The sequence below is a fragment of the Phocoena phocoena genome, chromosome 7 (assembly GCF_963924675.1).
Source record: "Phocoena phocoena chromosome 7, mPhoPho1.1, whole genome shotgun sequence".
NCBI classification, from domain to species: domain Eukaryota; kingdom Metazoa; phylum Chordata; class Mammalia; order Artiodactyla; family Phocoenidae; genus Phocoena; species Phocoena phocoena.
Genome location: NC_089225.1, coordinates 80,780,507 through 80,806,846, shown reverse-complemented (window position 1 = coordinate 80,806,846; position 26,340 = coordinate 80,780,507). Strand labels below are relative to the sequence as shown.

The 26,340-nt window shown below is 37.2% G+C and overlaps 1 protein-coding gene, 1 non-coding gene and 1 pseudogene across 3 annotated transcripts in view; 2 read left to right on the top strand and 1 right to left on the bottom strand.

Moving 5' to 3' along the window:
* The window catches only part of HYCC2 (hyccin PI4KA lipid kinase complex subunit 2), a 40,409-nt gene extending 15,060 nt beyond the window's left edge, over positions 1–25,349 (top strand). The window contains exons 6-11 of one of the 2 annotated variants that reach the window (XM_065880739.1): positions 4,813–4,908; positions 7,779–7,895; positions 16,998–17,085; positions 19,554–19,713; positions 20,446–20,613; positions 24,748–25,349. In XM_065880739.1, the coding sequence (XP_065736811.1) occupies positions 4,813–4,908; positions 7,779–7,895; positions 16,998–17,085; positions 19,554–19,713; positions 20,446–20,613; positions 24,748–25,349 (1,231 nt within the window). The remainder of the gene's footprint in view (positions 1–4,812; positions 4,909–7,778; positions 7,896–16,997; positions 17,086–19,553; positions 19,714–20,445; positions 20,614–24,747) is intronic. The other variant, XM_065880740.1, reaches the window with a different exon arrangement.
* LOC136126081 (RING finger protein 122 pseudogene) lies at positions 9,050–9,517 on the bottom strand (annotated as a pseudogene).
* On the top strand, positions 18,452–18,524 carry TRNAE-CUC (transfer RNA glutamic acid (anticodon CUC)). The gene has a single exon. It is a non-coding gene; the product is annotated as a tRNA-Glu (tRNA).
* Positions 25,350–26,340: the final 991 nt, after the last annotated feature.

Genomic DNA, 26,340 nt, shown 5'->3' with positions numbered 1-26,340 from the left:
CAAGATTTTAGTTTCCCCCACCAGGGATTGAGCCTGCACCCCCTGCAGTGGAAGCGTGGAGTCTTAACCACTGGGCCACCAGGGAAGTGCCCATACTATCAGTTTTTAACCACTCTCATTCTGACTAAAATTTAGATTTTTTCCAGTTTTTTTAAACAATCTTATAAGGAACACAATATTTTTTGTATAAATATTTGCATGGGAGCACCAAAATATCTGTAAAATAAATTCCTAACAGTGAAATTGCTGTGCTAAAGATTGTCTGCTTTTTCAGTTTGAGTTAGTATTGCCAAATTACCCTCCCCAAAACCAATGGACTAATTGAATCTCCTACAAGTAGTTTGAGAGTGCCTCTTTCCTCATACTAACCCCCAGTACTGGATATTTTCAAATTTTTTAATCTTGGCCAATCTGAACATTAAAAATTGATGTCACATTATTTTACTTAGCATTCCTTTAATTATGACTAGGCTTGAATGCTTTTAATATGTTAATTCATTAAGTATTTTTCTTGACCTGTGAACTGCATATTCATGTCCTATGTCCATATTTCTTTTTTTTTCATATTTCTTATTGAACTGTGTATTTTTTTTTTCTAGTGATTGGCAAGGATTTTATTTGTTTATTTATTTATTTTGTTTGTTTGTTTGCACCGAGAGGCTTGCGGGATCTTAGTTCCCCAGCCAGGGATTGAACCCATGCCCTCTGTAGTGGAAGCACGGAATGTTAACCACTTGGACCGCCTGGGAATTCCCCAAGAGTTTTTTAAATATTGAGGAAATTGCACTGTGTTTTACACTTGTACATTTTAAGTTAATTACTGACTTTTAAATTTATTTTAAATTAAGATATAATTCACATACCATAAAATTCACTGCTTTACAGTATACAATTCAGTGATATTTAGTGTATTCACAAGCTTGTGCATCCACTACCACTAGCTAATTCCAGGATGTTTTCATCACACTAAAAAGAACTCCCCTTTCCTTTCTCCCCAGCCCCTGGCTACCATGTATCTCACTTTCTATCTCTATGGTTTTGTATATTTTAGACATTTCATATAAGTGGAATTATACAGTATGTGGCCTTTTGTGGTGTCTGGTTTCTTAACATGTTTTCAAGTTTCGTTTATGTGGTAGTGTGTAGTTCCTTTGTATGACTGAATAATGTTCCATTATCACAATATACATTTTGTTTATCCATCCATCCATCAATTGATGGATATTTGGGTTATTTCCAGTTTTGGAATATTTATGAATAATACTGCTGTCAACATTTGTTTGTTTATAAGTTTTTGTGTAAACATTTTCAGTTCTTTTGAACATATACCTAGTAGAATTGCTGGGTTATATGGTATTTATTTCATTTTATTTTACTTTATTTTATTTTTACTTTTTGGCTCCACCACATGGCATGAGGAACTTCCCTGACCAGGGATCGAACCCGTGCCCCCTTCAGTGGAAGTGCGGTGTCTTAACCACTGGACCACCAGGGAAGTCCCTATATGGTATTTAACTTAATACTTAACTTTCTGAGGAACTGTCATATTGTTTTCCAGAGTGGTATACCATTTTGCATTCCCACCAGCAGTGTATGATAGTTCCAGTTTCTCAGCATCCTCACCAATACTTATTTTCCATCTTTTTGATTATATCCATCCTAGTGGGTATGACAATTGGTATCTCATTATTGTGCTATTGTTTTGTCTTTGCTGTATATTTTACTTTTTTGTATCGCCGACTGTATCAGTAATACGCATACACACACACCCTTTTTTTTTCAGTTAAATATGCATTAATCCTACAGAGCTTATTAAGAAGAACTGCAATCTCCAGCCCCCTCTCCATTCCACTTCTCCCTTCCCAGATGTAACAACTTTTAACCAGTGGTTTTCAGCCAGGGCACTTCTGCCCCCCAGGGAACATTTGGCAATGTCTGGAGACTTGTTTGGTTGTCACAACTGAGTGGGAGGGAGGACTGCTACAGGCATCTCAAGTGTAAAGGTCAGGAATGCTGCTCAGCATCCTGCCATGCCTGGGCCAGCCCCCCACAGCAAACACTTGTCTAGCCCCAAATGCCGATAGTGCTGAGGTTGAGAAATCTTGCTTTTAATATTTACCTCCACTTCTTTGAGTAATTTACTGCTTTTTAATGTTTCACTTTGGGGCATTATCTAATAACTTATCTCTAGGAAAGATAAAAATTTAGGTTGTTACCGCTCTCATTGTCCTATCTTATGTTGTAATTATGGGGAACTCATTATTTAGATTTCTCATCATTATGAATGATCATTGTTCATCAGAGCTATTCAGGCTGAGCTTTGTGATTAGTTTATTACTTTTCCTTTCCTGCATATCTTTTTGTTTTCCTTGAAGTTCATCGTTGGCCTTTTGTTTTCTTTGTTTACTATGTGCTTTGTAATTCAACCCTGCAAATTTTCTATCAGTTTTCTACATAGCCTTCCAAGACTTCATTTACACCAGTTATTTTCTCAGTTTTATCTCAGAACCTTTTGACTTACTCCAATCTGGACTGTGTTGCCCTCTTTGCCTGGTGTACACATTATATTGGGATCTCCCCTCACTCTTATCCTGGGAATTCTCTTTGTCTTTTTCCTCTGTGGATGGATCCACTGTTTCCTGCACCCTGTATCCTCATTCTTTGTTCTTAGTATTCTGAAATTCCATGGTGGTATTTCTTGGTGTGGGTTTATTTCCTCCTTGTGCTGAGCACTATGTGGACCTTTTCTATTTAGAAACTCATGTCCTTCAGACTGGGAATTTTCTTGAATTATTTTTGTTAATTAGTTTAGGCTCCCCATTTTATCTGGTCTTTTACTATTTGTCTTTTATCTATCTCATCTTTTATTATCTTTCTTCTGGAGCTTTTATTATTTGAATGTGGGAACTCCTGTTGTGGTCCTCTTTCCTCTTCCATTCACCATATCTTTTTCCTTTTGCTTCACTTTCTGTGGTATTTCCTCAACTTCATCCACCAATCCTTTTCTTGAGTTTTTAATTTCTGTCATCATATTTTGTATATCTAAAAGGTGTTCTTGTTTTCTGAATGGTCTTTTAAAATAGACCCTTTTTGGTGTTTTTTTTTTTAATTTTTTGAAACAACATCTCATCTTTTAGAATATTAATGCTAATTAGCTTTATTTTTTCCTCTTCTGTGTTCTCTGTGTCCTCCAAATTGTGCCCCCGCCACCCCCCATTTCTTTATTTTGATCTCATTTTCATGTTAGTGAAGTTCCTCAGGTGTCTGGTAATCCTTTTTTCCTGCTTATGTTTAAAAGTAGGGGAATAAAAAAAATGAGAAGCTATGACCATGTTGGTAGGGCTAATTGACGGTGAACTTCACAACTTCTCACTGGGCCATCCAGCTGGGGAACTTCCCAAGTCCATATCGTTAAGTCTTTCCTCTTAGGGTGGTCAAATTCCCCAAAGAAAACTCTTCTAGTCTCTTAACCAGAGGGCTTGCTGCTAGCATTCTGTGACCACATAGGGAAGGAGGACTTGAGGTCTCAATATCCAATAAGACCTATTTCACTTAAGTTTTCTATTTTCAGTGTCTTCCCTTCCTCCCCCACCCCCTGCCCTGACCCCAAATCATAATTGTGCCTGGTGGTTCCCAGGTAGAAATTTCTCTTTTATCCTTTCAGAAAATAAATCTTCAATTTCAGAAAATAAATCTTCAATAAACCTAGCAGCATAGAGAAGGGGAAAGGATCTGAAGATGTGCTTGCTTCCACGTCAGACTTTCAACTCACTTTTTACCTTTTCATTTTGAAATAATTTCTGGCTTTTTTGTTTCAAAAATAGTACAGTGAGTTTCCATATACTCTTCACCACCTATGGGAAGCTTTTTAGACAAACAACATTCCTGGGTCCTGCCCTCAGAGATTCTAATTGGGTCAGTCTGGGTTGAGACACAGGAATATATTATTCCAAAATGTCCTTAAATAACTATAATGTGCATCCAGGCTTAGGAGCCACTTTCTTAGTGATCATAAAGATTAGGAAAGCATTCATTTATTCATTCAATAAAAATTAATTGAGCAGTAATAATGTATTAAACACTATGCTGGACACTAGAGTTAGAGATGAATAAATCAGAGTCTGTGTCCTAAAGTTGCTTATTACTAAATAGATAAAACAGAGGTAAAGACAGAGTTGATTTAGTGGGATAAATGCTGTATTAGAGCTACACAGATAAAGGGAACAGTGTTTGTTTGTTTTAGTTAGAAGAATTGAGAATGGCTTTATGTCTGAGATTAAAGTTTGAGCCAGGATTTGAAACCTTAGCAGGAGTTTCCCAAGTGAAAAGTGTGTTCTAATAAGAAAGGGTAGCATCCATAAAAGCAAGGAATTATGAAAGGTTATGGCATATTCATGGAATGGTATAAGACTGATGTAGTGTGGTGTATGTGGTAGACAGTAGAGGGAAGTAGGGCTGGAGAGGTAGGTTGAGGGTGGATTTTAAAGGACTTTGTATGCCATGATGAGTTTGGGCTTTATCATGCAGTCAATAGGAATAGTGGATTCATGTAGCATAGAGGAGTCATCTGTTCAAGCATGATGGGGGTTTTCCTTAGGAAGAAAATATAGATGGCAGCAAGAGCTGTGACCTTTAATAAGGCAAATGGAAATAGGGAAATTATTGAGGAGGATATTACAGTAATCTGATTGAGAAATTATGAAGGTCAATATTAAGGCATTGTTGTTATAACCATCAAACGACGAAATCATTTACTACAGTCTCTAAGTAGAAATAATTGTAATCCTTTTTCCTTGTTTTTGTTTTTTCTAGGTTTGAAGTCCTGAGTTTTCTTATGTTATGTTATAATTCTGCTATTGTGTATATGCCTGCTTCATCTTACCAGTCTCTTTGCCGAATGGGCTCCAGGTAAGAAGAATAATTATCATTAACCTTCACACATATTTATTGAGCACATTCTCTCTGGTAGGCACTGTTCTAACTTCTGGTGATATAGCAGTAAACAAAACTCAGGGAACTTACATTCCTATAGGAATCCTATCATCCCTCATACATCATGATTTCTTGAAAATATTTCAGTTACTAAAGAAGCATTTTCTAGCTCAACATTGAGCTAAGCCAAGATGTTTTAGGTTTAGGGTGGTTTGGTGATATACCTAGTCACTGCTTGGATGCCAATTTTTATAAATCACTTTGAGTGATTTGAATAAATAGTCCTCTATGTAGAGAAAGTCGTAAGAAACATGAACTTTTTCCTTTATATATCTCACAAATAACTGTCTGCTTTGGATAAGATTAGCAGTGACATTAATTATGTGTATGTCTCATTTGTATTTGTATATTCTAATCTTTACTAAATCAGAATTTCTAATAATTTGGACAAACCTGAGCTGAAATTTTAAATTTCCACTGTTGAAAAAAAATTAATATAAATGAGTTTGGAGACAGAGGAGCAGAATTTTAATTATAGAAGGAACACTCAGTTTATCCTGCCCAGTTGATTTTTATTTGAGGAAACTAGGCCCCCACAAAAGTTAAATGCTATTTTAGTTTTTCTATTGCCTCATAACAAATTACACCATGAATTTAGTAGCTTAAAATAGTATGCATTCATTATTTCAGTTTCTTGGGGTTGGGAGTCTAGGTATCATTTAGGTGGACCCTCTGCTTAGGGTATTACAAGCTGCAGTTAAGATGTTGGCTGGAGTTGCAGTCTTATCTGCGGTTCATTTGAGGAATTATACACTTCTCTTGTCAAAATTCAGTTCCTGTAGTTGTAGGACAGGCTTCATTTTCTTGTTGACTGTCTGCTGAAGGCCAGTGGTCAGTTCTTCTTATATAGTATAATCACATAATGTGTACATGTATGCATGAGAATCCTATCACCTTTGCCTTGTTACAAGCAAATCACAGGTTCCACCCACACTCAAGAGGAGAGGATGACACAAGGGTGTGAACACCAGGAAGGAGGGATCATAGGGATCAGGGCCCCTGACCCCACCCTCCAAAGAGTCTGCCCACTGCAAATGCTTTGCACAAGTTCATGCTGTTGTATTATCGGGAAGAGACCAAAACTCAGTTTTGCTAAATGAAGGAAGGCGGATCTAAATTAGCTGTGAGATTGATTTATAGAGGATCTTAAAGTTCACGTGCCTATAATAATATGATTAATGACTAACAAAATTCTTGTCTCGGGCTTCCCTGGTGACGCAGTGGTTGAGAGTCCGCCTGCCGATGCAGGGGACACAGGTTCGTGCCCCGGTCTGGGAAGATCCCACATGCCGCGGAGCAGCTAGGTCCGTGAGCCATGGCCGCTGAGCCTGCGCGTCTGGAGCCTGTGCTCCGCAACGGGAGAGGCCACAGCAGTGAGAGGCCCGCGTACCGCAAAAAAAAAAAAAAAAATTCTTGTCTCTAACCTAGATACTGTTATCAAGAGAGTATACTGTTTAAGCACTTGCTGCCTATCTACAGATAAATTTATTTATAAATGACTATTTTTGGGCTCATTAAAACAAATCTGCCATATCTCTAATTGGTAACATTACTGTGGCATGAAATAGAGTTTCTTAATAACAAAAGTAGGGGCTTCCCTGGTGGCGCAGTGGTTGAGAGTCCGCCTGCCGATGCAGGGGACACGGGTTCGTGCCCTGGTCCGGGAAGATCCCACATGCCGCGGAGTGGCTGGGCCCGTGAGCCATGGCCACTGGGCCTGCGCGTCTGGAGCCTGTGCTCCGCAACGGGAGTGGCCACAACAGTGAGAGGCCTGCGTACCGCAAAAAAAAAAATAACAAAAGTGATGATAGAGTTTAGTAGTCCTCAGAATTTTATTCACATATCCCCTAAGGAATTTCGAAAAACTGTGTAGCCTTTGTACACTTTTAAGTTAACATTTAAATTTTTTATTCTGTTTTAAATAGTTGTAAATTATATGATTTCCAGTAGGTAAATATTGACATAATAAATAATTGCTGATCACTATTTTAAATGTATATAATGTAAATACACAGTGATCTGATTGATAACCACCCTCATCCCATGTATGGAATAAATGAACAAGCTTTTAATAGTCTAACATTCTTTATCTCCTTAAAATTGAATTTCTGTTCCACTTTATCCACATAATTTTATCCTAATATCGTGCCGTATTATACTTACAGATCTTTTATTGATCTCCTAATTATACGTCTCTGCCACCAAAAAAATGCGTAAATTAAAATTTTTTAAATATTTCCTGACCATAATGCATGAAACACTAAAAAATTTCTTCTGAACTCACCATTACAATTATTCTAATAAATTAATTTCTTAAAATAATAGAAGTACATAACAGTTTTTGATAATTATTAAGGGTAACTTTTCTGGAAGCATCTCTTAATGAGATGGAAAACAGAATTGTTTATGATACTTTGGTTATTTGTTTGGAGATTTCTATATCTTCCACTAATTCCATCCTGATTCAATTTGGGATGTATGAAAGTTATGCATTTCTTTTGTGAAGAGGGAGAAGGATGATTATGAAAGAGATACCTATTTGAGAAAAGTTATTACTTTTATTGATATAGTACACTAGAATGTATGTTTTATGAGGGCACAGATTTTATTTTTATCTTTTTGCCTGTTTACAACTGTATGCTTGGGCCCAGGATAGTGACTGACACATAGCAAGTACTCAAAAAATATTTGAGAAATGAGTCATTGAATAAGTGAATTTATGGAAACAAAAATGTTTTATTTAATGTATCAGGAAATCACATGTGATAAATAATGTATTTTCCTAGGGTTTGTGTGAGTGGGTTTCCACGGCAACATGAAAAACACTGGAAAGAACTCTGTGGTCGAATAGTATTGGATCCCGAATTTATGGTGCAACTTCTCACAGGAGTTTACTATGCCATGTAAGTAGGTGTACTGTGAAATTGGGTGAATTCTTTCTAGTGTTTGGAAACTTATGTTTCTCTTTTTTCCTTATTAGTTTCACAACACTGAATTTTTTGTTCCATTATGGACCCATTATCTTGTTTTTCTAATATGAATTTCTTTTAGTACTTTTTTTTTTTTTAGAGAAACTTGTTATTAAATTTAATTTTCTTTAAATACATACCTTTTTCCCACCCTCACCCACTTGGGGGAGGAACAGAAAACCCCTACCCCTTCCATTTGGGGGATTCCATGTATAAAGCCTGAGATGGTGAGGGTGAAGTATAAAAATACTATTTACAAAGGGGAAGAGGGTGTCCACTGTGACCTTAATATTCAGACATCCCCATCCCCAGGCCCCTTTTTGCTCCTTTAGAAAAAACCCTGGGAATCCATTTGAGTGTAGACCAAGCCCTTCCTCTGGGCCGGTGGATACTCAAACCCCAACAAGGAATAGGAAGCTCTGAGATCAACCAAAGAATAGGGAACGGATAGCACCTCAGATCTAGGAGGGGGAGGGGGCTGCCCTCTACCCACCTGTAGTCAGCAGGCCGGCCAGCCAGCCTTTGTTTCCATAGGTCCCATGTAAACATTGACTTTTCTTCTGTTCATCTCTGTTCTTCCCGATTTCCTACAGAGCCTCCCTCGCTTCCACTGGAGGCAATTGGTTCCTCCAACTTTCCTTCCCTTCTAACCTTCCTCTGGAAGGAGTGGGGAGGGGGTGGGGAGGTCACAAGTGGGGCAGAGCCCACCTCATCCCTTCTTCTAGGTCAGGGCAGCTTGTCCTCCTCAGCAGAACCCTCAAGGGAGTGAGCTCTAAGTTCTTGGCCAAATAGGAATGGATTTCTTTTCCCAGAGCAGGGACAAGGCAGGCAGATAGTCCAGTACCAGGATACAGTGTTCCTCATGGGCAAGTCCATCAAAACTGAGTAGCAGGGAAGAAGGCTTCAGGAAGCAGAGAGGTGGGCAAGTCTAGTCTCACCCTGATGCTGGAAGACCAGACCTGCACCCCTGCCCCTCCAGGTGAGCACGCCCATCACCACCCACCAGTCTTGTTCTCTGCAGCTTTGCGGAAGGACCAGGCACCCATGAGGCTAGAGGTCTTCTCCAGGCCTTGGTATGGAGGCAGCACTCACACCAGCTTATCCAGTAGGATCCCGATGCTCTGGGTGGCCTCTGAGGGACCAGCAATGGACTTGTTACACATGGGGCAGACACAGCGTACTTCCAGCCACTTCACCAGACACTTGTGGTGAATGGCATGTTGGCCTGAGAGCACACCCTGCTTATCTTTCCCCTTGGAGTCTTCCAGACAGACTGTACAGGTCTGCCCATATAACTGTAACTTCTTGGCATCACCTTTAAGCATCACCACTTTATATCCATATCGTTTGCTCTGTGCCTGGTTCCAGAGTTTGCTGATAAAATAGCAGCAGAAGATGAGGCTGAGTATGAAGACAAAGATGTCTGTGCCAAAGATGACCATGTAGATGTTGAGGGGAAGGTCTTGGAAACTGATGGGTGGCATTGAGCAGGACTTGTTGGTGCTCGCCAGTCCCAGGCCACAGAAAAACCCATTACACCACTGGAATGGGTGCATCAGTGAACTCTTGGCTGGCTTCCTCAGGGGAATGAACAGGCGGCGGGTAGGGCAGGCGGGCTGGGCGCACCGGCTTGTGGGCTTGCAGGAGGGGTGGATGTGGTGCGTGGCTGCCACCTTCGTCTGCAAGTCGAACTCTCTTTTTTAGTACTTTTTAAAAAATGAATTACACATTTTATTTGAAAGCTATATAATAACAGACAATTGTTTTATTGAGATATAATTAAAATGTAAGACTGAATTAGTTAAAGGTGTACAACATAATGATTAGATATATGTTATATTGCAAAATTATTACCACAAGTTAACATCCATCACCACACATAGTTACATATTTTTCTTTTGATGAGAACTTTCTGTATCTGCTCTCTCAACAACTTTCAAATATACAATACTGGATTGTTAACTATACATGCTGTACATGCTGTACATCATATTGCAGGATTTTATCTTATAACTGGAAGCTTGTACCTTTTGACCACCTTCACGATTTTTGCCCACCCCCCAGCCCCTGCCTCTGGCAACCATCAATCTTTCTGTATCTATGAGTTCAGTTACTGGTTTTTTTTTGTTTTGTTTAGATTCCACAAGTATGATATTATACAGCATTTGTCTTGCTCTGTCTGATTTATTTCACTTAGCATAATGCCCGCAAGATCCATACATGTTGTCACAAATGGCAGGATTTCCTTCCTTTCTTTTTTCTTTTTTCTGTTTTTTTTTTTTTTTTTTATCGTGCTGCGCGGCATGCGGGAGTTCCCCAACCAGGGATCGAACCCAGGCCCCCTGCATTGGAAGCGTGGAGTCTTAACTACTGGACCACCAGGGAAGTCCCAGGATTTCCTTTTTTAAATGACTGAATGATATCCTATTGTGTGTATGTATGTGTATATATACGCGTGTGTATATATATGTGTATGTATACACTTACGTACATATACTTACACATATGTGTATATAATTGTATGTATACACATACTGTATATACACATACATTACATATATACACACACACCATATTTTCTTTATCTATATATCTGTCCATTTACAATTAGATTGTCTCCATGTCTTGGCTATTGTACATATGCTGCAGTGAACATGGGGGTGCAGATATTCTTTTGAGATAGTGATTTAGTTTCCTTCAGATATATAACAGAAGTAGAATTGCTGGTTCCCTTTTCTCCACACCCTGTCCAGCATTTATTGTTTGTAGATTTTTTGATGATGGCCATTCTGACCCGAGTGAGGTGATACCTCATTGTAGTTTTGATTTGCATTTCTCTAGTGATTAGTGACGTTGAGCATCCTTTCATGTGTTTGTTGGCCATCTGTCTATCTTCTTTGGAGAAATGTCTGTTTAGGTCTTCTGCCCATTTTTGGATTGGGTCGTTTGTTTTTTTGATATTGAGCTGCATGAGCTGCTTGTATATTTTGGAGATTAATCCTTTGTCAGTTGCTTCATTTGCAAATATTTTCTCCCATTCTGAGGGTTGTCTTTACATCTTGTTTATGGTTTCCTTTGCTGTGCAAAAGCTTTGAAGTTTCATTAGGTCCCATTTCTTTATTTTTGTTTTTATTTCCATTTCTCTAGGAAGTGGGTCGAAAAGGATCTTGCTGTGATTTATTTCATAGAGTGTTCTGCCTATGTTTATAGTGTCTGGCCTTACATTTAGGTCTTTAATCCATCTTGAGTTTATTTTTGTGTGTGGTGTTAGGGAGTGTTCTAATTTCCTTCTTTTACATGTAGCTATCCAGTTTTCCCAGCACCACTTATTGAAGAGGGTGTCTTTTCTCCATTGTATATTCTTGCCTCCTTTATCAAAGATAAGGTGACCATATGTGGGTGGGTTTATCTCTGGGCTTTCTATCCTGTTCCATTGATCTGTATTTCTGTTTTTGTGCCAGTACCATACTGTCTTGATTACTGTAGCTTTGTAGTATAGTCTGAAGTCAGGGCGCCTGATTCCTCCAGCTCCATTTTTCTTTCTCAAGATTGCTTTGGCTATTCTGGGTCTTTTGTGTTTCCATACAAATTGTGAAATTTTTTGTTCTAGTTCTGTGAAAAATGCCAGTGGTAGTTTGATAGGGATTGCATTGAATCTGTAGATTGCTTTGGGCAGTAGAGTCATTTTCACAATGTTGATTCTTCCAATCCAAGAACATGGTATACCTCTCCATCTGTTTCTATCATCTTTAATTTCTTTCATCAGTGTCTTATAGTTTTCTGCGTACAGGTCTTCTGTCTCCTTAGGTAGGTTTATTCCTAGGTATTTTATTCTTTTTGTTGCAGTGGTAAATGGGATTGTTTCCTTAATTTCTCTTTCAGATTTTTCATCATTAGTATATAGGAATGCAAGATTTCTGTGTGTTAATTTTGTATCCTCCTACTTTACCAAGTTCATTGATTAGCTCTAGTAGTTTTCTGATTGCATCTTTAGGATTCTCTATATATAGTATCATGTCATCTGCAAACAGTGATAGTTTTACTTCTTTTCTGATTTGGATTCCTTTTATTTCTTTTTTTTCCCTCTGATTGCTGTGGCTAAAACTTCCAAAGCTATGTTGAATAATAGTGGTGAGAGTGGGCAACCTTGTCTTCTTCCTGATCTTAGAGGAAATGGTTTCAGTTTTCCACCATTGAGAACGATGTTGACTATGGGTTTGTCATACACGGCCTTTATTATGTTGAGGTAGGTTCCCTCTGTGCCTACTTTCTGGAGAGTTTTTATCATAAATAGGTGTTGTATTTTGTCAAAAGCATTTTCTGCATCCATTGAGATTATCATATGGTTTTTATTCTTCAGTTTGTTGATATGTTGTATCACATTGATAGCTTTGCGTATATTGAAGAGTCCTTGCATTCCTGGGATAAACCCCGCTTGGTCATGGTGTATGATCCTTTAATGTGCTGCTGGATTCTGTTTGCTAGTATTTTGTTGAGGATTTTTGCATCTATGTTCATCAGTGACATTGGCCTGGAGTTTTCTTTTTTTGTGACATCTTTGTCTGGTTTTGGCATTAAGGTGTTGGTGGCCTCGTAGAATGAGTTTGGGAGTGTTCCTCCCTCTGCTATATTTTGGAAGAGTTTGAGAAGGATAGGTGTTAGCTCTTCTCTAAATGTTTGATAGAATTCGCCTGTGAAGCCATCTGGTCCTGGGCTTTTGTTTGTTGGAAGATTTTTAATCACAGTTTCAATTTCAGTGCTTCTGATTGGTCTGTTTATATTTTCTACTGCTTCCAGGTTCAGTCTCAGAAGGTTGTGCTTTTCTAAGAATTTGTCCATTTCTTCCAGGTTGTCCATTTTATTGGCATATAGTTGCTTGTAGTAATCTCTCATGATCCTTTGTATTTCTGCAGTGTCAGTTGTTACTTCTCCTTTTTCATTTCTAATTTTACTGATTTGAGTCCTCTCCCTCTTTTTCTTGATGCATCTGGCTAATGGTTTATCAATTTTGTTTATCTTCTCAAAGAACCAGCTTTTAGTTTTATTGATCTTTACAATTGTTTCCTTCATTTCTTTTTCATTTATTTCTGTTCTGATCTTTATGATTTCTTTCCTTCTGCTAACTTTGGGAGTTTTTGTTCTTCTTTCTCTTGTTGTTTTAGGTGTAAGGTTAGGTTGTTTATTTGAGATATTTCTTGTTTCTTGAGGTAAGATTGTATTGCTATAAACTTCCCTCTTAGAACTGCTTTCGGTGTAGTGTCATCGTGTTTTCATTGTCATTTGTTCCTAGGTATTTTTTTATTTCCTCTTTGATTTCTTCAGTGATCTCTTGGTTATTTCGTGGCATATTGTTTAACCTCCATGTGTTTGTATTTTTACAGTTTTTTTTCCTGTAATTGATATCTAGTCTTATAGTGTTATGGTCAGAAAAGATACTTGATGCGATTTCAATTTTCTTAAATTTACCAAGGCTTGATTTTTGACCCAAGATATGATCTATGGGCTTCCCTGGTGGCGCAGTGGTTGAGAGTCCGCCTGCCGATGCAGGGGACACAGGTTCATGCCCCAGTCTGGGAGGATCCCACATGCCGTGGAGCGGCTAGGCCCGTGAGCCATGGCCGCTGAGCCTGCGCGTCCTGAGCCTGTGCTCCGCAGCGGGAGAGGCCACAGCAGTGAGAGGCCCATGTACCACAAAAAAAAAAAAAAAAAAAAAAATATGATCTATCCTGGAGAATGTTCCATGAGCACTTGAGAAGAAAGTGTATTCTGTTGTTTTTGGATGGAATGTCCTATAAATATCAATTAAGTCCATCTTGTTTAATATATCATTTAAAGCTTGTGTTTCCGTATTTAGTTTCAGTGTGGATGATTTGTCCATTGGTGAAAGTGGGGTGTTAAAGTCCCCTACTATGATTGTGTTACTGTCGATTTTATGGCTATTATCATTTTGCCTTATGTATTGAGGTGCTCCTATGTTGGGTGCATAAATATTTACAATTGTTATATCTTCTTCTTGGTTTGATCCCTTGATCATATGTAGTATCCTTCTTTGTCTCTTGTAATAGTCCTTATTTTAAAGTCTATTTTGTCTGATATGAGAATTGCTACTCCAGCTTTCTTTTGATTTCCATTTGCATGGAATATCTTTTTCCATCCCCTCACTTTCAGTCTGTATGTGTCCCTAGGTCTGAAGTGTGTCTCTTGTAGACAGCATATATATGGGTCTTGTTTTTGTATCCATTCAGCCAGTCTGTGACTTTTGGTTGGAGCATTTAATCCATGTACATTTAAGGTAATTATCATTATGTATGTTCCTATTACCATTTTCTTAATTGTTTTGGGTTTGTTTTTGTAGGTCTTTTCCTTCTCTTGTGTTTTCCTGCCTAGAGAAGTTCCTTTAGCATTTGTTGTAAAGCTGGTTTCGTGGCCCAGCACCATTTAGTAAAGACACTATCCATTCCCTATTTTATATTCTCATATTTGTTTAAATTAATTGACTATATATGCATATGTTTATTTCTCAGCTCTCCATTCTGTTCCATTGATCTCTGTGTGTTTTTAGGCCTAAAGCTTTGTGATACAGTTTGAAGTTAGTAAGTATCATGCCTCCAGGTTTGTCGTTTCTCAAGATTGCTTTGGCTATTCAGGGTCCTTTGTGGTTCCATATAAATTCTAGAGTTGTTTGCTCTATTTCTATGAAAAGTGTCACTAGAATTTTGATAGGCATTGCACTGAATTTGTAGATTGCTTTGGGTAGTATGGACATTTTAACAATATTAGTTCTTTCAGTCCTTGAGCGTGGAATATCCTTCTATTTATTTGTGTGTTCTTCAGTTTCTTTCATTGAGGTATTATATGAAAAATCATAAGTGCACAATTAAGAAAATGCTCAGATCTTTCACCTCCTTAGTTAAATTTATTACTAGGTATTTTTTAATTTAATTGTTAATGGGATTGTTTTCTTAATTTCCCTTTCTGTTAGTTTGTTATTCGTGTATAGAAAGCAGTTTTTTGGTTTTTTTTTTTTTTGGCCACAGCACGTGGCTTGTGGGATCTTAGTTCCACAACCAGAGATTGAACCCACACCCTCAGTAATGAAAGCATAGAGTCTTAACCAATGGACCACTGGGGGATTCTCTTTTTTTTTTTAAAGAAATGCAGTAGATTTTTGTTATTGCTTTTATACCTACAAGTTTACCATATTTGTTTATTCCAACAGTTTTCTGGTGTAGTTTTAAGAGTTTTCTACAGTTGACTCTTGAACAGCAAAGGGGTTAGGGGTGCCAGTTGCACAGTTGAAAATCTGAGTATAACTTTAAAGTCAGCCTTCCATATCTACGCTTCAACCAACCACAGATTGTGTATTACTGTAGTTGGTATTTATTGAAAAGAATCCACTTATAAGTGGTCTTGTGCAGTTCAAGCCCAAGTTGTTCAAGGGTCACCTGTATTATATATCATGTCATCTGCAAATAGAGACAGTTTCACTTCTTTTTTTCTGATTTGCTAGAACTTCCAGTACAATGTTGGATAAAAGTTGCGAGAGTGGCCATCCTTGTCTTGTTCTTGATCTTAGAGGAAAAGCTTTCCATTTTTCACTATCGAGTTTGTTGTTGACTGTGGGCTTATCATGTATGGCCTTCATTATGTTGAGCTACATCCCCTCTGTACCCACTTTTTTGAGAATTTTTTAATCGTGAATGGATTTCGAATTTTGTCAAATGCTTTTTCTACATCTATTGATATAATTGTGTGATTTTTATCCTTCATTTTGTTAATATGGTATATCACGATTGATTAAATTGTAGATGTTGAACCATCCTTGCATCCCAGGGATAAACCCCACTTTACCATGGTGTATGATCCTTTTAGTGAATTGTTGAATTTAGTTTGCTAATATTTTGTTGAGGATTTTTGCATTTATGCTATGTTCATCAGGCATATTGGCTTGTAATTTTCTTATAGTGTCCTTGTCTGATTTTTGTATAAGGGGGATGCTGGCCTTGTGATATGAATATGGAAGTGCTCACTCTTGGAAGAATTTGAAAATTGGTATTATTTCTTTAAATGTTTGGTAGAATTCACCCATGAAGCCATCTGGTCCCAGACTTTTGCTTATTGGGAGGTTTTTGATTACCGATTCAATCTCCTGTGGGTACAGTGATGGGTCTGTTCAGATTTTTATTTCTTCATGATTCAGTCGTGGTAGGTTGTATATTTCTAGGAATTTATCCATTTTCTAGGTTGTCCAGTTTGTTGATGTATAATTGTCCATAGTCCTTTCAGTACTTTTAAAATAGCCAAAATATAAGTAATCATTAAATTGAAGACTAAAAACTGTCAGGTTTTCTGTATGGAACTCTATGTCTTTCTATGTAGTTCATAACCCAGGTTTTCATGAATGCATTAAATAGATCACCCTAAATATCAACACATGATAAAAACCAATTAATATGTAGAGACATCTGTAAAATATTTTATTTTTAGAAAATTTCATGACTTTCTTTTTTTTAATTAATTAATGAATTTATTTATGGCTGTGTTGAGTCTTCATTGCTGTGCACAGGCTTTTCTCTAGTTGTGGCGAGTGGGGGCTACTCTTCGTTGCAGCGGGCTTCTCATTGTGGTGGCTCCTCTTGTTGCGGAGCACGGGCTCTAGGCGCGCGGGCTTCAGTAGTTGTGGCATGCAGCTTCAGTGGTTGTGGCTTGCGGGCTCTAGAGCGCAGGCTCAGTGGTTGTGGCACATGGGCTTAGTTGCTCTGCGGCATGTGGGATCTTCCCGGACCAGGGCTCAAACCCATGTCCCCTGCATTGGCAGGTGGATTCTTAACCACTGAGCCTCCAGGGAAGTCCTGTAAAATATTTTAAATGTTAGTATTGAAATCTTCATTTTGTTCTTGTAACCAAGAAATGAAATGATGCACAAATTAACGTGAAAATCTTGTTACAGAACCAAAATAATAGAAGAATAGAAAAGATGGTTGTTGAAAATTAGAGATAATTTCTAAAGATAGTAAATAATCTGCTTCTGCATAGGTATAATGGACAATGGGATCTTGGCCAGGAAGTCCTTGATGACATCATTTATAGAGCTCAGCTAGAACTCTTTTCTCAACCGTTATTGGTAAGTTGTTATATTTAGTTTTTATTAAACATTCCTGTGCCTGAAAAGGGCACTAGTAGGTTTAAAATTCAATATGTAATATATGAGGCATTTTAAATCATTGAGGGAAAAAGATTTATTCCGTAGTAACAATTGGAGAGAAAACAAAATTGGTTTAGATCCTGTCCTCTTACAACATATCAAAATAAAGTTCAGATAAATTAAAGAATTAAATGTCTTAAAATCCTTTAAGAAAAGAAAGAAGAAAAGTTATAAATATTTACTCAAATTTCTAGAGAAGGAAGGACTTTCTAAGCTTTAGTGATGGTGACACATCACCATAAAAGGTTGATTTCTTTTTTCCTTACATAAACATCTGAATTCTAAACCATCAGTTTTTGTTTGTTTGTTTTGTTTTGATTTGTTGGCTGCACCATGCAGCATCTGGGATTTTAGTTCCCTGACCAGGGATTGAACCCATGTCCCCCTGCAATGGAAGTGCGGAGTCTTAACCACTAGACCACCGAATATTCCCTAAACCATCAGTTTTTTAAAACCAAAATTAATATGTGGTACACAAATTGAGAAAAATATTATCAACAGGCATGACAAAAAAGCCAATTAATATTTTGTTCTATATAAAAATGTTATACTCTTCCACAAAATAAATATGTCTCCAAAGGATAAATGATCAATCAAAAAATAAATGTGAACATCCAGTAGCAGAGTAAGGAAGGCATTCTCTATGTTACCAGTAACAGTATGACACAACTCTGATCATCCCTTTGCAGAAGCAGTTTGGTAATGTGTGCATATTTTCTTTCCCATGTCTAGCAACATTTCCCAAGAAACTACTTAAAAATTTTTTTTAAGTATTGTGAACACTAGATCAATGTTAGTTTAATTGCAAAGGAATCAGAACTCTAAACATTTTACAGCAGAGAATGATTAAGTTATGTTATTTACTTGATGAAGTTATATGTTTGAAAATTCATTTTAAAGGAACATGCTAGCTGTGTTAAGTGGTAAAGCAGTATACAACTATTTTTTAAATCTAGACAGGACAAAGGAAACAAATGCTAATAGTTGTCTAGGTGATTCAACTGTGGATAGTTTTTATTTCTTTGCAATTTTCTGTGTTTTCTAAGCTTTTTGTAGTATTTTATAATGGTATTTTAAAAATATTACTTATGTATTTTTACTTGCAGCAATTTAAGAGTACAATTTTTAAAGCCATTTTCTTCATATCATTTTTTATATCTTAAGCTAAATATAAATTTATTGAAGTAACATTTACATTAATTCTTTCATATTTGAATTTTTTTTCCTCATGTCAGCATCCCTAATTTAACCCTAAAGGTTACTGTAAAGCAAATGGACAGGGAATTCCCTGGTGGTCCAGTGGTTAGGGTTCTGCACTCTCACTGCCGAGGGCCCAGGTTCGACCCCTGGTTGGGGAACTAAGATCCCACAAGCTGCACGGTGCATCCAAAAAGAACACCAAAAAACAAATGGACAACAAGATAAAAAATTGTATCATGATAATAAGACCATGCATGTGAGACTCTTTAAATTCATACTTTTATCCTTGTAAGTCTTATAAATTAACTAGAGGTGGCATTTCCAAGGCAATATAAGTAGAGAGATTGGTAATCTGTAGTTCTAGAATAATCCTTTATTGTTAGGGGTCTCCAAGGGACCCAGTGAGTAACACTTCTTTTCTCTAAAATAGAGCCCGGTGATATAGATAAAATAGTTGGTAGATAGGAAAGCAAGCATCATCTTTATTGCTGATAAAGGCTAGATTGAAAGACTTCACTCCCTACACTTTCATCTGGATTTGGAACAGCCCACTGGAGAGAAGGTTTGAGTTGGCAGAGCAGGCACAGGTATCCAGGTTGTTGCATTTCACTTGCCCTTTCCAAGTGGAGAGGGAGGGAGCAAACAGTCCTCTAGCTTAAGGTCTTTGCTAGATTAGGACTACCCAATCAGGAAGCATGGAGCAGCCAATGGTGATTACTCACTCTCCTCCATGGAGAACAGAAAGTGGTGGAACAAAATGCCAGACGTGTTTAGGGAAAATTTCTCCTCATGGAAACAAAGCTAATTTTTTTATTATAGATTAAATTTTTCATGTTATTTATCATCTGAATAATCAGAAACTTATTCTAAATTTTCTTATATCAGGGTTCAAATGTTAAAAACACTTTTTCTTTCTTTGGAGTGTTTTTTTCTCTTTGAAAGTCAACCACTTCAAGGAATCGATGGGGGTGTGTGACTCACATTATTTTAAATGAATTCTCATTTTAAAGCCTGCCTAAAAGAATATACATCAGTGGAGATACAGACATTTCTGACACATTATGCTTGTATATTTTATAATAGATGTTTTAAGTACATATTTTAAAAAGTAGGGAAACACGAAGTATAAAATAAGCATAAATTGTATATTGGGTATAAATATATATAGACTTATGTTATCATTTTAGGTTGCCAATGCCATGAAAAACTCATTACCATTTGATGCTCCTGATTCTTCACAAGAAGGCCAGAAAGTACTTAAAGTCGAAGTCACTCCAACAGTGCCGAGGATTTCTCGGACTGCGATTACAACAGCTTCAATCCGTCGCCATAGATGGAGGAGAGAAGGTGAGTACGAAATCCCTACAGCCCACTCACGGATTAAAGTAAGTTTTTACAGACTATATTAGCACATGATATTATAGTACTTTATGTAATTACAGTAAAATTGTTTAGTTGTTAAAAATAGCGCTAGAAAATGGTTTAAATACCTGAATTCATTTTAATATAAATATGTATATATATTTTATAAAGCAGAAAGATGTTATTTAGACTGCTCTATGAATGTTAAAACAGAAAATAAGATCAAGTTAATTTTTGTCTTTTTTTGAACTAGTAATAACAATAGGAAAGAAATTTCTGTAAGCCTGTTACCATACTGGGAAAAAAGGTGCCTGTATGAGAATTGTGGGAGAAAACTTTATAACTGGCCAAACTAATGGTATAATACAGCCATCCATAAAAGAATTGATTTTTATCTTTCTTTTTCTTTTCATATAAGTGCTGAGTCCAACAGTATTTCATAGGCGTATGGTACTTGAATAGTCAAGCTGTCTTGCCTAAGAGATATTAATTGCCGTTTTAATGATCTATATTTTTCTCTCCTATTCATTTGCAAACCTCACATTATTCATCTGCTACCTTATGTGTGTGCATGCTGTGCACACACATGTAACTATATAAGTAATGTTTGCGTTTATATCATATCCATATATACATTCTCTTATCTGCCTGGGTCAAAATGCTCAGAAAAGAATAGAGCAGCACAAAAGCACTAAAATTTTATATGTTGAATCCCAGATGGCTTTGACTTCTCAAACGAGGCTGACTCGAGTATTCCTGGCTCCCCGATCCAACACGGCTCCACTGACCTAGGGATCAAACGTGTGCAAGAGGGGGAGGTGCTGGTGCGCAGGACTCCTGAGCACGGCTCACCGGAGCCCAACTCAGCAGCAGCCACAACAGAGGGTAGGACAGAGATGAGGAGGCAAAAGTCAGTGAGGCAGTTGCTGGAGAAGGATCCTGGCTCTCTGTCCCCAAGCAGAACATCTTTCCATTCTAGTGTGTGTTTCCACTACCCCAGGGTATATTAGCTCCTCCTTGCAAAGTGCACCCCCCCCCCCCCCCCCCCCCCCCCCCCCCGCCATATGGCTAGCACCAGGTCAGGTACAATCTTTAGTTACCATTTGTGCTGGCCTGGAGTCTGCATCCCTGTGTAATTAAAGAACAGCTTGGCATGGCTACTAACAAGGGAGAGGCCTGTCTCCAAAAGGTCTGCAAATGCTTGGGATTTTTTCATTACTGAGCATGTTTATTCTAACATCAGGAAAGGAAAAATGCACCCAGTGGACATGAGCCTTATTAGTCAGTATGCATCAATTTCATTTATATAGTAATGTATTCTTTTGAAAATATGTGAGGAGAGTTGTAAAGCACTAACAAATTATCTTTGAGAAACTGGACTAAAGTGGAGCCAGCTGATTTGTCTCTAGTCCCAGGGTGGTCAATTAACAAGAATTTCTTATCTCTTTGACAGAATAAACAAGTATTGATTGGCTTTTTATAATCGTTGAGTCAGGTTGCCTGGGTCTAACTAGTGAACTACTGACATCTTTCCTCTATAAATGTGCTGTCCTGGTGCACACTACATTTTATCATTTATTGTAAATAATGATTGCCTTATAAAGCTCCCAAACAGAATTGAAATGTATTATTTAGAGGTTATAAATCCTAGCAGATCCTTTTTTCTACAGTGTGGGTATCTCAAATGAGAATTTTTTTTACCCCTCCCCTGCCACCACACCCATGACCACTATCTGGAAAAGAATACTTCTCTCTGATAGGAAAGTATTTATTTGCAGTTTTACATGTGATGCCATAGAAGCTGGTTTTGTGAAAGAGGGAACTGTGGCCTGATAGTTTTTCATTATTTAATATATTGCTGCTGTGGAAGCTATACACTAATTTATGAAATATAGCAAGAAGTTTTAAAATAGGTTACATATTTTTACTTATTTTAAAGACCAAACATACATGAAGCAGTTACCTTCTACCTTAGGGAAATCTCTTGCTTTTTGGTGCATTAGAAATTTGAGCATGCTCAGTAAGAATCTAAATCTACCCTCTGTTTCCTTGCCCATTTGCCCAGATTGGCCTTACTTCATTTAATATTGTTGCATGTGCATGATCTAGGGACACAAAGAAGTTGGTGCTATGAAAAGAATCGTGTGAAAGACGCAGCCTTCCCTTTTCGTTCTTCTGTATCTCTTTATGTTATCCCTGGGAGTCAGTTTTATCTTGTATAATGCATAAAAATAAGTATATGAATAGATGTCGAATTCAGAGTTGGCCTAAATTGAACAACAGTCTATTTCTCCACATTCTTGATGCCTAAATGAGACACTTGACGTGTATCTACTACCATTGTTAGAATATTGGAGTATTTGTGCTAAACAGAAGTACATTAACACTTGATGAAATTCTAAAAAGTATGGGATTAGGTAGAAACATTTCTTCCTGTTAATCATAAGTCATACACTTTGAAAAAGAAATCAAAATAGAATTCCTTTAAAATATCCTATTAAATGTTAAAACATCCTATTTTAATATCTCCTATTACTGGTAAAATTTCACTTTGTGAGGGTGGGGTGTAGCCACAAAGAAAGAGGAATGAGTCCCTTTGGTGTGTTTGAAATTTCTCAAATTATTTTCCCTTTTAATCTAGCTTAATTGTAGCTTTAAATCAATATTAGTAAAAGCTAATTTATAAGGAAAGGCAGACATAAATAGAAAAGTTCATTAAAAATCCTTTTTGGTTGCCTCATCTTTGGATCATGAATAGTATTATCACCCGGGGGAAAATTAGAAAGGAAAAAAGTTGTTAGACACAATTGCCTTTTTATTCCTTGAGGTTTTTTAAACAGAAATATGGAAATTGCTAAAACCTATGAAAAGTTTTGGTAATTCTGAAGTCTTCTGGAGCTTTTGGATTAGCATCAATAATTGGTCTTCTAAAAGAAAAAGAAGGGAATTCCCTGGTGGTTCAGTGGTTAGGACTCAGTGCTCTCACTGCCGAGGGCCCAATTTCAGTCCCTGGACAGGGAACTAAAATCCCACAAGCTGTGTGGCACAGCCAAAAAAAGAAAGAAAGAAAAAGAAAACATGTTTTCTAATGGTTTTAAATAGTTTTAAAGTTGTATTTATTATATGTTGAGATTGAAGGGAGAATATGAGCCCATCACCTACCTTTATCCCGATTGTGAAGTAACATTTTATTTTGTGACTTTTAAAAGCTGAATTTAAAGTTATTACTAAACTGAGGACAACGCTTATGATTAAAGTATATTCAGTGTTCCACTATACTGAAATAGCATTTCTTAGTATATAAAATATCAGTAGATTCTCTTGCATGGTGGTTTTTATGTTATCATCATCTCTTTATGGCCATATTGCTTGGGCATCAGATCTGCATGTGGCAAGATTCAGAAGCTAGCACTAAGTCTCTCAGTCTCCTTTCCTAACCATATATATACCCAATGATACATTTCTGTTCACTCCTAGTTTTATATTACTGATATTAATTCTGAACCAGTAACTGTCTTTTCTTGGGCATTGTGGAGTTCTTTAGAGTAATTGTAAATAAATTGCTAAGATGATGTCATATAAAGTTTTTGTTTTGCTGTATATTATATACGGTTCTTTTGAAGAAGGGGTTGAGAGAAGTGGTGTCAGCTGCATTTTCATATGGCTTTGCATGATGAATAAAGATTGTTAAACTGCTGGATATAACAAGATGCCTTTTGCTTTAAGGATAGCCTAGTTCATTCTTCTTTTGAAGCAAAGAAATAACTAATCCATATGAGAAAACATTTTAATTTTTTTCAGGTACTGTGTTAAATAAAGATTGTGTTTAAGTATTTCATGTATATTTTACTTAGGTAATTTGTATCTCAAAGTAATGTTTTTTCAGATTTTTTTCCTAACATTTTACCTTAACTATAATATTGATATCTGTATGTAGATTCAGATTTAACTTTCTTACAGTCTGGTAAACATATTTAAAAGGTAGCAAACTGCTATCAGTTTTTGAAAGAAACAAATGTTCTACTTTCTAAGAGAATGTTGATCATACTTTCAGTAAGAGAATTGGGCTTTCTGGAAACCCCAAGCTAAATATATTATATATGCTTCCTTTCTTACAAAATCCCAAGATAAGGATTCTTTCATTAACTGCAGTTTCTGCATGAAACGTAATGAGACACTATAGTATTTTGTGATCCCGACAATAATATATCTCAGTACTAAAAATATTATGGAAATACATCATATAAAAATTATTGTATATATTATTTATATATTATAAAATAGTAAAAATTCTTCCTCAGTATCCCTGCTGGTTCCCTACCCTTGCTCTCTGATAATCAAATATTTTCGCATTAATCGATCAAGAAAAATATGGAAACAAGTGAGTAGAGATTTTCATAAGACAAAATGTGAATATGAAGTTACTGGAAGCAATCTAGAGTTTTTAGTTTAGAGTTAGAAGATGTACTAGTTCCATGTTAAAGGTTTTAAAGCCATTTAGAAGCATTAGCTGTTGAATAAATATAAAATTTCGTTGTAGTTAAAAAGGGTTTGGGGATGAGTTTTTGACATTATTCTGGGTGACTGAAATTAGAAGGGGGTCTCATTTGTAAGTTCTATTTTATGATAGGTTAAGGAAGATATGAGGAAAAATTTTTGTTTTTTTAAATAGATATGGTCACCTCAAATTGACAAAGTGTATCATAAAGATTTATGTAACAAAATGTTGTATTTTACCTTAAGTTGTTTTGTGTGTCTAAATATTGACGGTATGCTAGGTTTGTTTGTGGATAGTTTTACAAAAGCTAGCCTAATTAAAGCTAAATGAATAGAATGAATAACATTAGAATTCTAGATTAAGGTTTCTTTCCCTAAATTATTTAGGGGAAGTGTTGATAGCAAGGGCCATTGCTGACCTATAGCAAACATTACCTAGGAGATAAGGTCAGTTGAGTTGTTATTCACAGCTGCTTCTTATTTATTTTAGCTATTGCTGAGTCTGTCTGATTTGTTTTTTAGGTGCTGAGGGTGTAAATGGAGGAGAGGAGTCGGTAAACCTGAATGATGCAGATGAAGGATTTTCATCAGGGGCTTCCCTCAGCAGCCAGCCAGTTGGGACCAAACCATCCTCCTCTTCTCAGAGGGGAAACTTAAGGAAAGTAGCAACTGGGCGTTCAGCCAAGGATAAAGAAACAACTTCTGCTATCAAATCCAGTGAGAGCCCTCGAGATTCAGTAGTTCGCAGGCAGTATGTACAGCAACCAACTGATCTTAGTGTAGATTCAATTGAGCTGACGCCGATGAAGAAACACCTGAGCCTGCCTGCTGGCCAGGTGGTGCCAAAAACTAATAGTATAAGTCTAATCCGGACAGCCAGTGCTTCCTCAAGTAAATCGTTTGACTATGTAAATGGCAGTCAAGCAAGTACCAGCATTGGGGTTGGCACTGAGGGTGTTACTAATTTAGCAGCTAACAATGCTAATCGATATTCAACTGTCAGTCTGCAGGAAGACCGGCTAGGTCAAGCTGGAGAAGGTAAAGAGCTCCTCAGCCCAGGGGCTCCCTTAACCAAGCAGTCTCGATCCCCAAGTTTCAATATGCAGCTAATATCCCAGGTGTAGTCTTGACATCCTCTCTCATCTTTCTGCTTACCTTCTAAACTGAACATTTCATGTGCAAGAAGACACTTCATCCCACTTGTGAAAATATTGGTCATCATAAACAGATTTGATTTAGTTTAGGTATCTTCATACTGTATTTTGTATGGAAACAGCAATAAGGTTTTGTTTTCCCTCCTTCCTATATCTTCTCTTCACCTATTCCTTGTAAATGTGTTTGTGAAGCAGTAGAAAATGTTTGTGTTTTCCACACCTTCCTTTCTCCTTGGGTGAAGTGCAATCCATCGTAGGCTGATCGGTCCCATTTCAACACTGTGAGACTGAGGTTATGTTAGAGGAAATGGTGTATATGATCCCTATGAATGATTCTTCAGCTTTTGTTTAAAAAAAAACGGGTTTGTTCTCATAATCTATGAAGATTACTGGGTCATATTTTTTCTCTCTTAACCAGGAGTGCCTCAGAGATTCTGCTATGACTTTGGACTTCTCTGAGTCTGTGCAATTATTTTCTTGAGAAGCATGGGGAAAGGTGGTAGACTGCTGCACTTTTTCATTAAAACGAGGGTGGCTCTTTTTTCCCCCATCTCCTTTATCTCGAGGACACAATGTTCAATTACTGAGGCATTTAAATCAAGTTGTAGCCACCTCTGCTGGAGGACAGGGCTCTAAGTTGATTGTGTAATAGATAATGCACTTTCTCAATGGCTCTATAGTCATTATTAACATGTCTTCCCTCCTCCCCACAAGGACATAAGGTCATTTCTGTCCTTCAAGTTTGAACAGCTAATAAATCAGAGAATCCAAGGGGCATGTTCTATTTCCCAGGAATGATTGACACTTTGGTGCTGGGGTTTTATGGGGGGAGGGGGTAGTTTTTGTTTAGCTTGTGTGGGATTGTGTGTGAGGGGAAGTTTTGATTGTTTTTTTTTCTTTTCCTTTGTGAGCTGTTGATGACTGAAGTAGAACAGGTACGTCTTCAGGTAAAGAGAGGGAT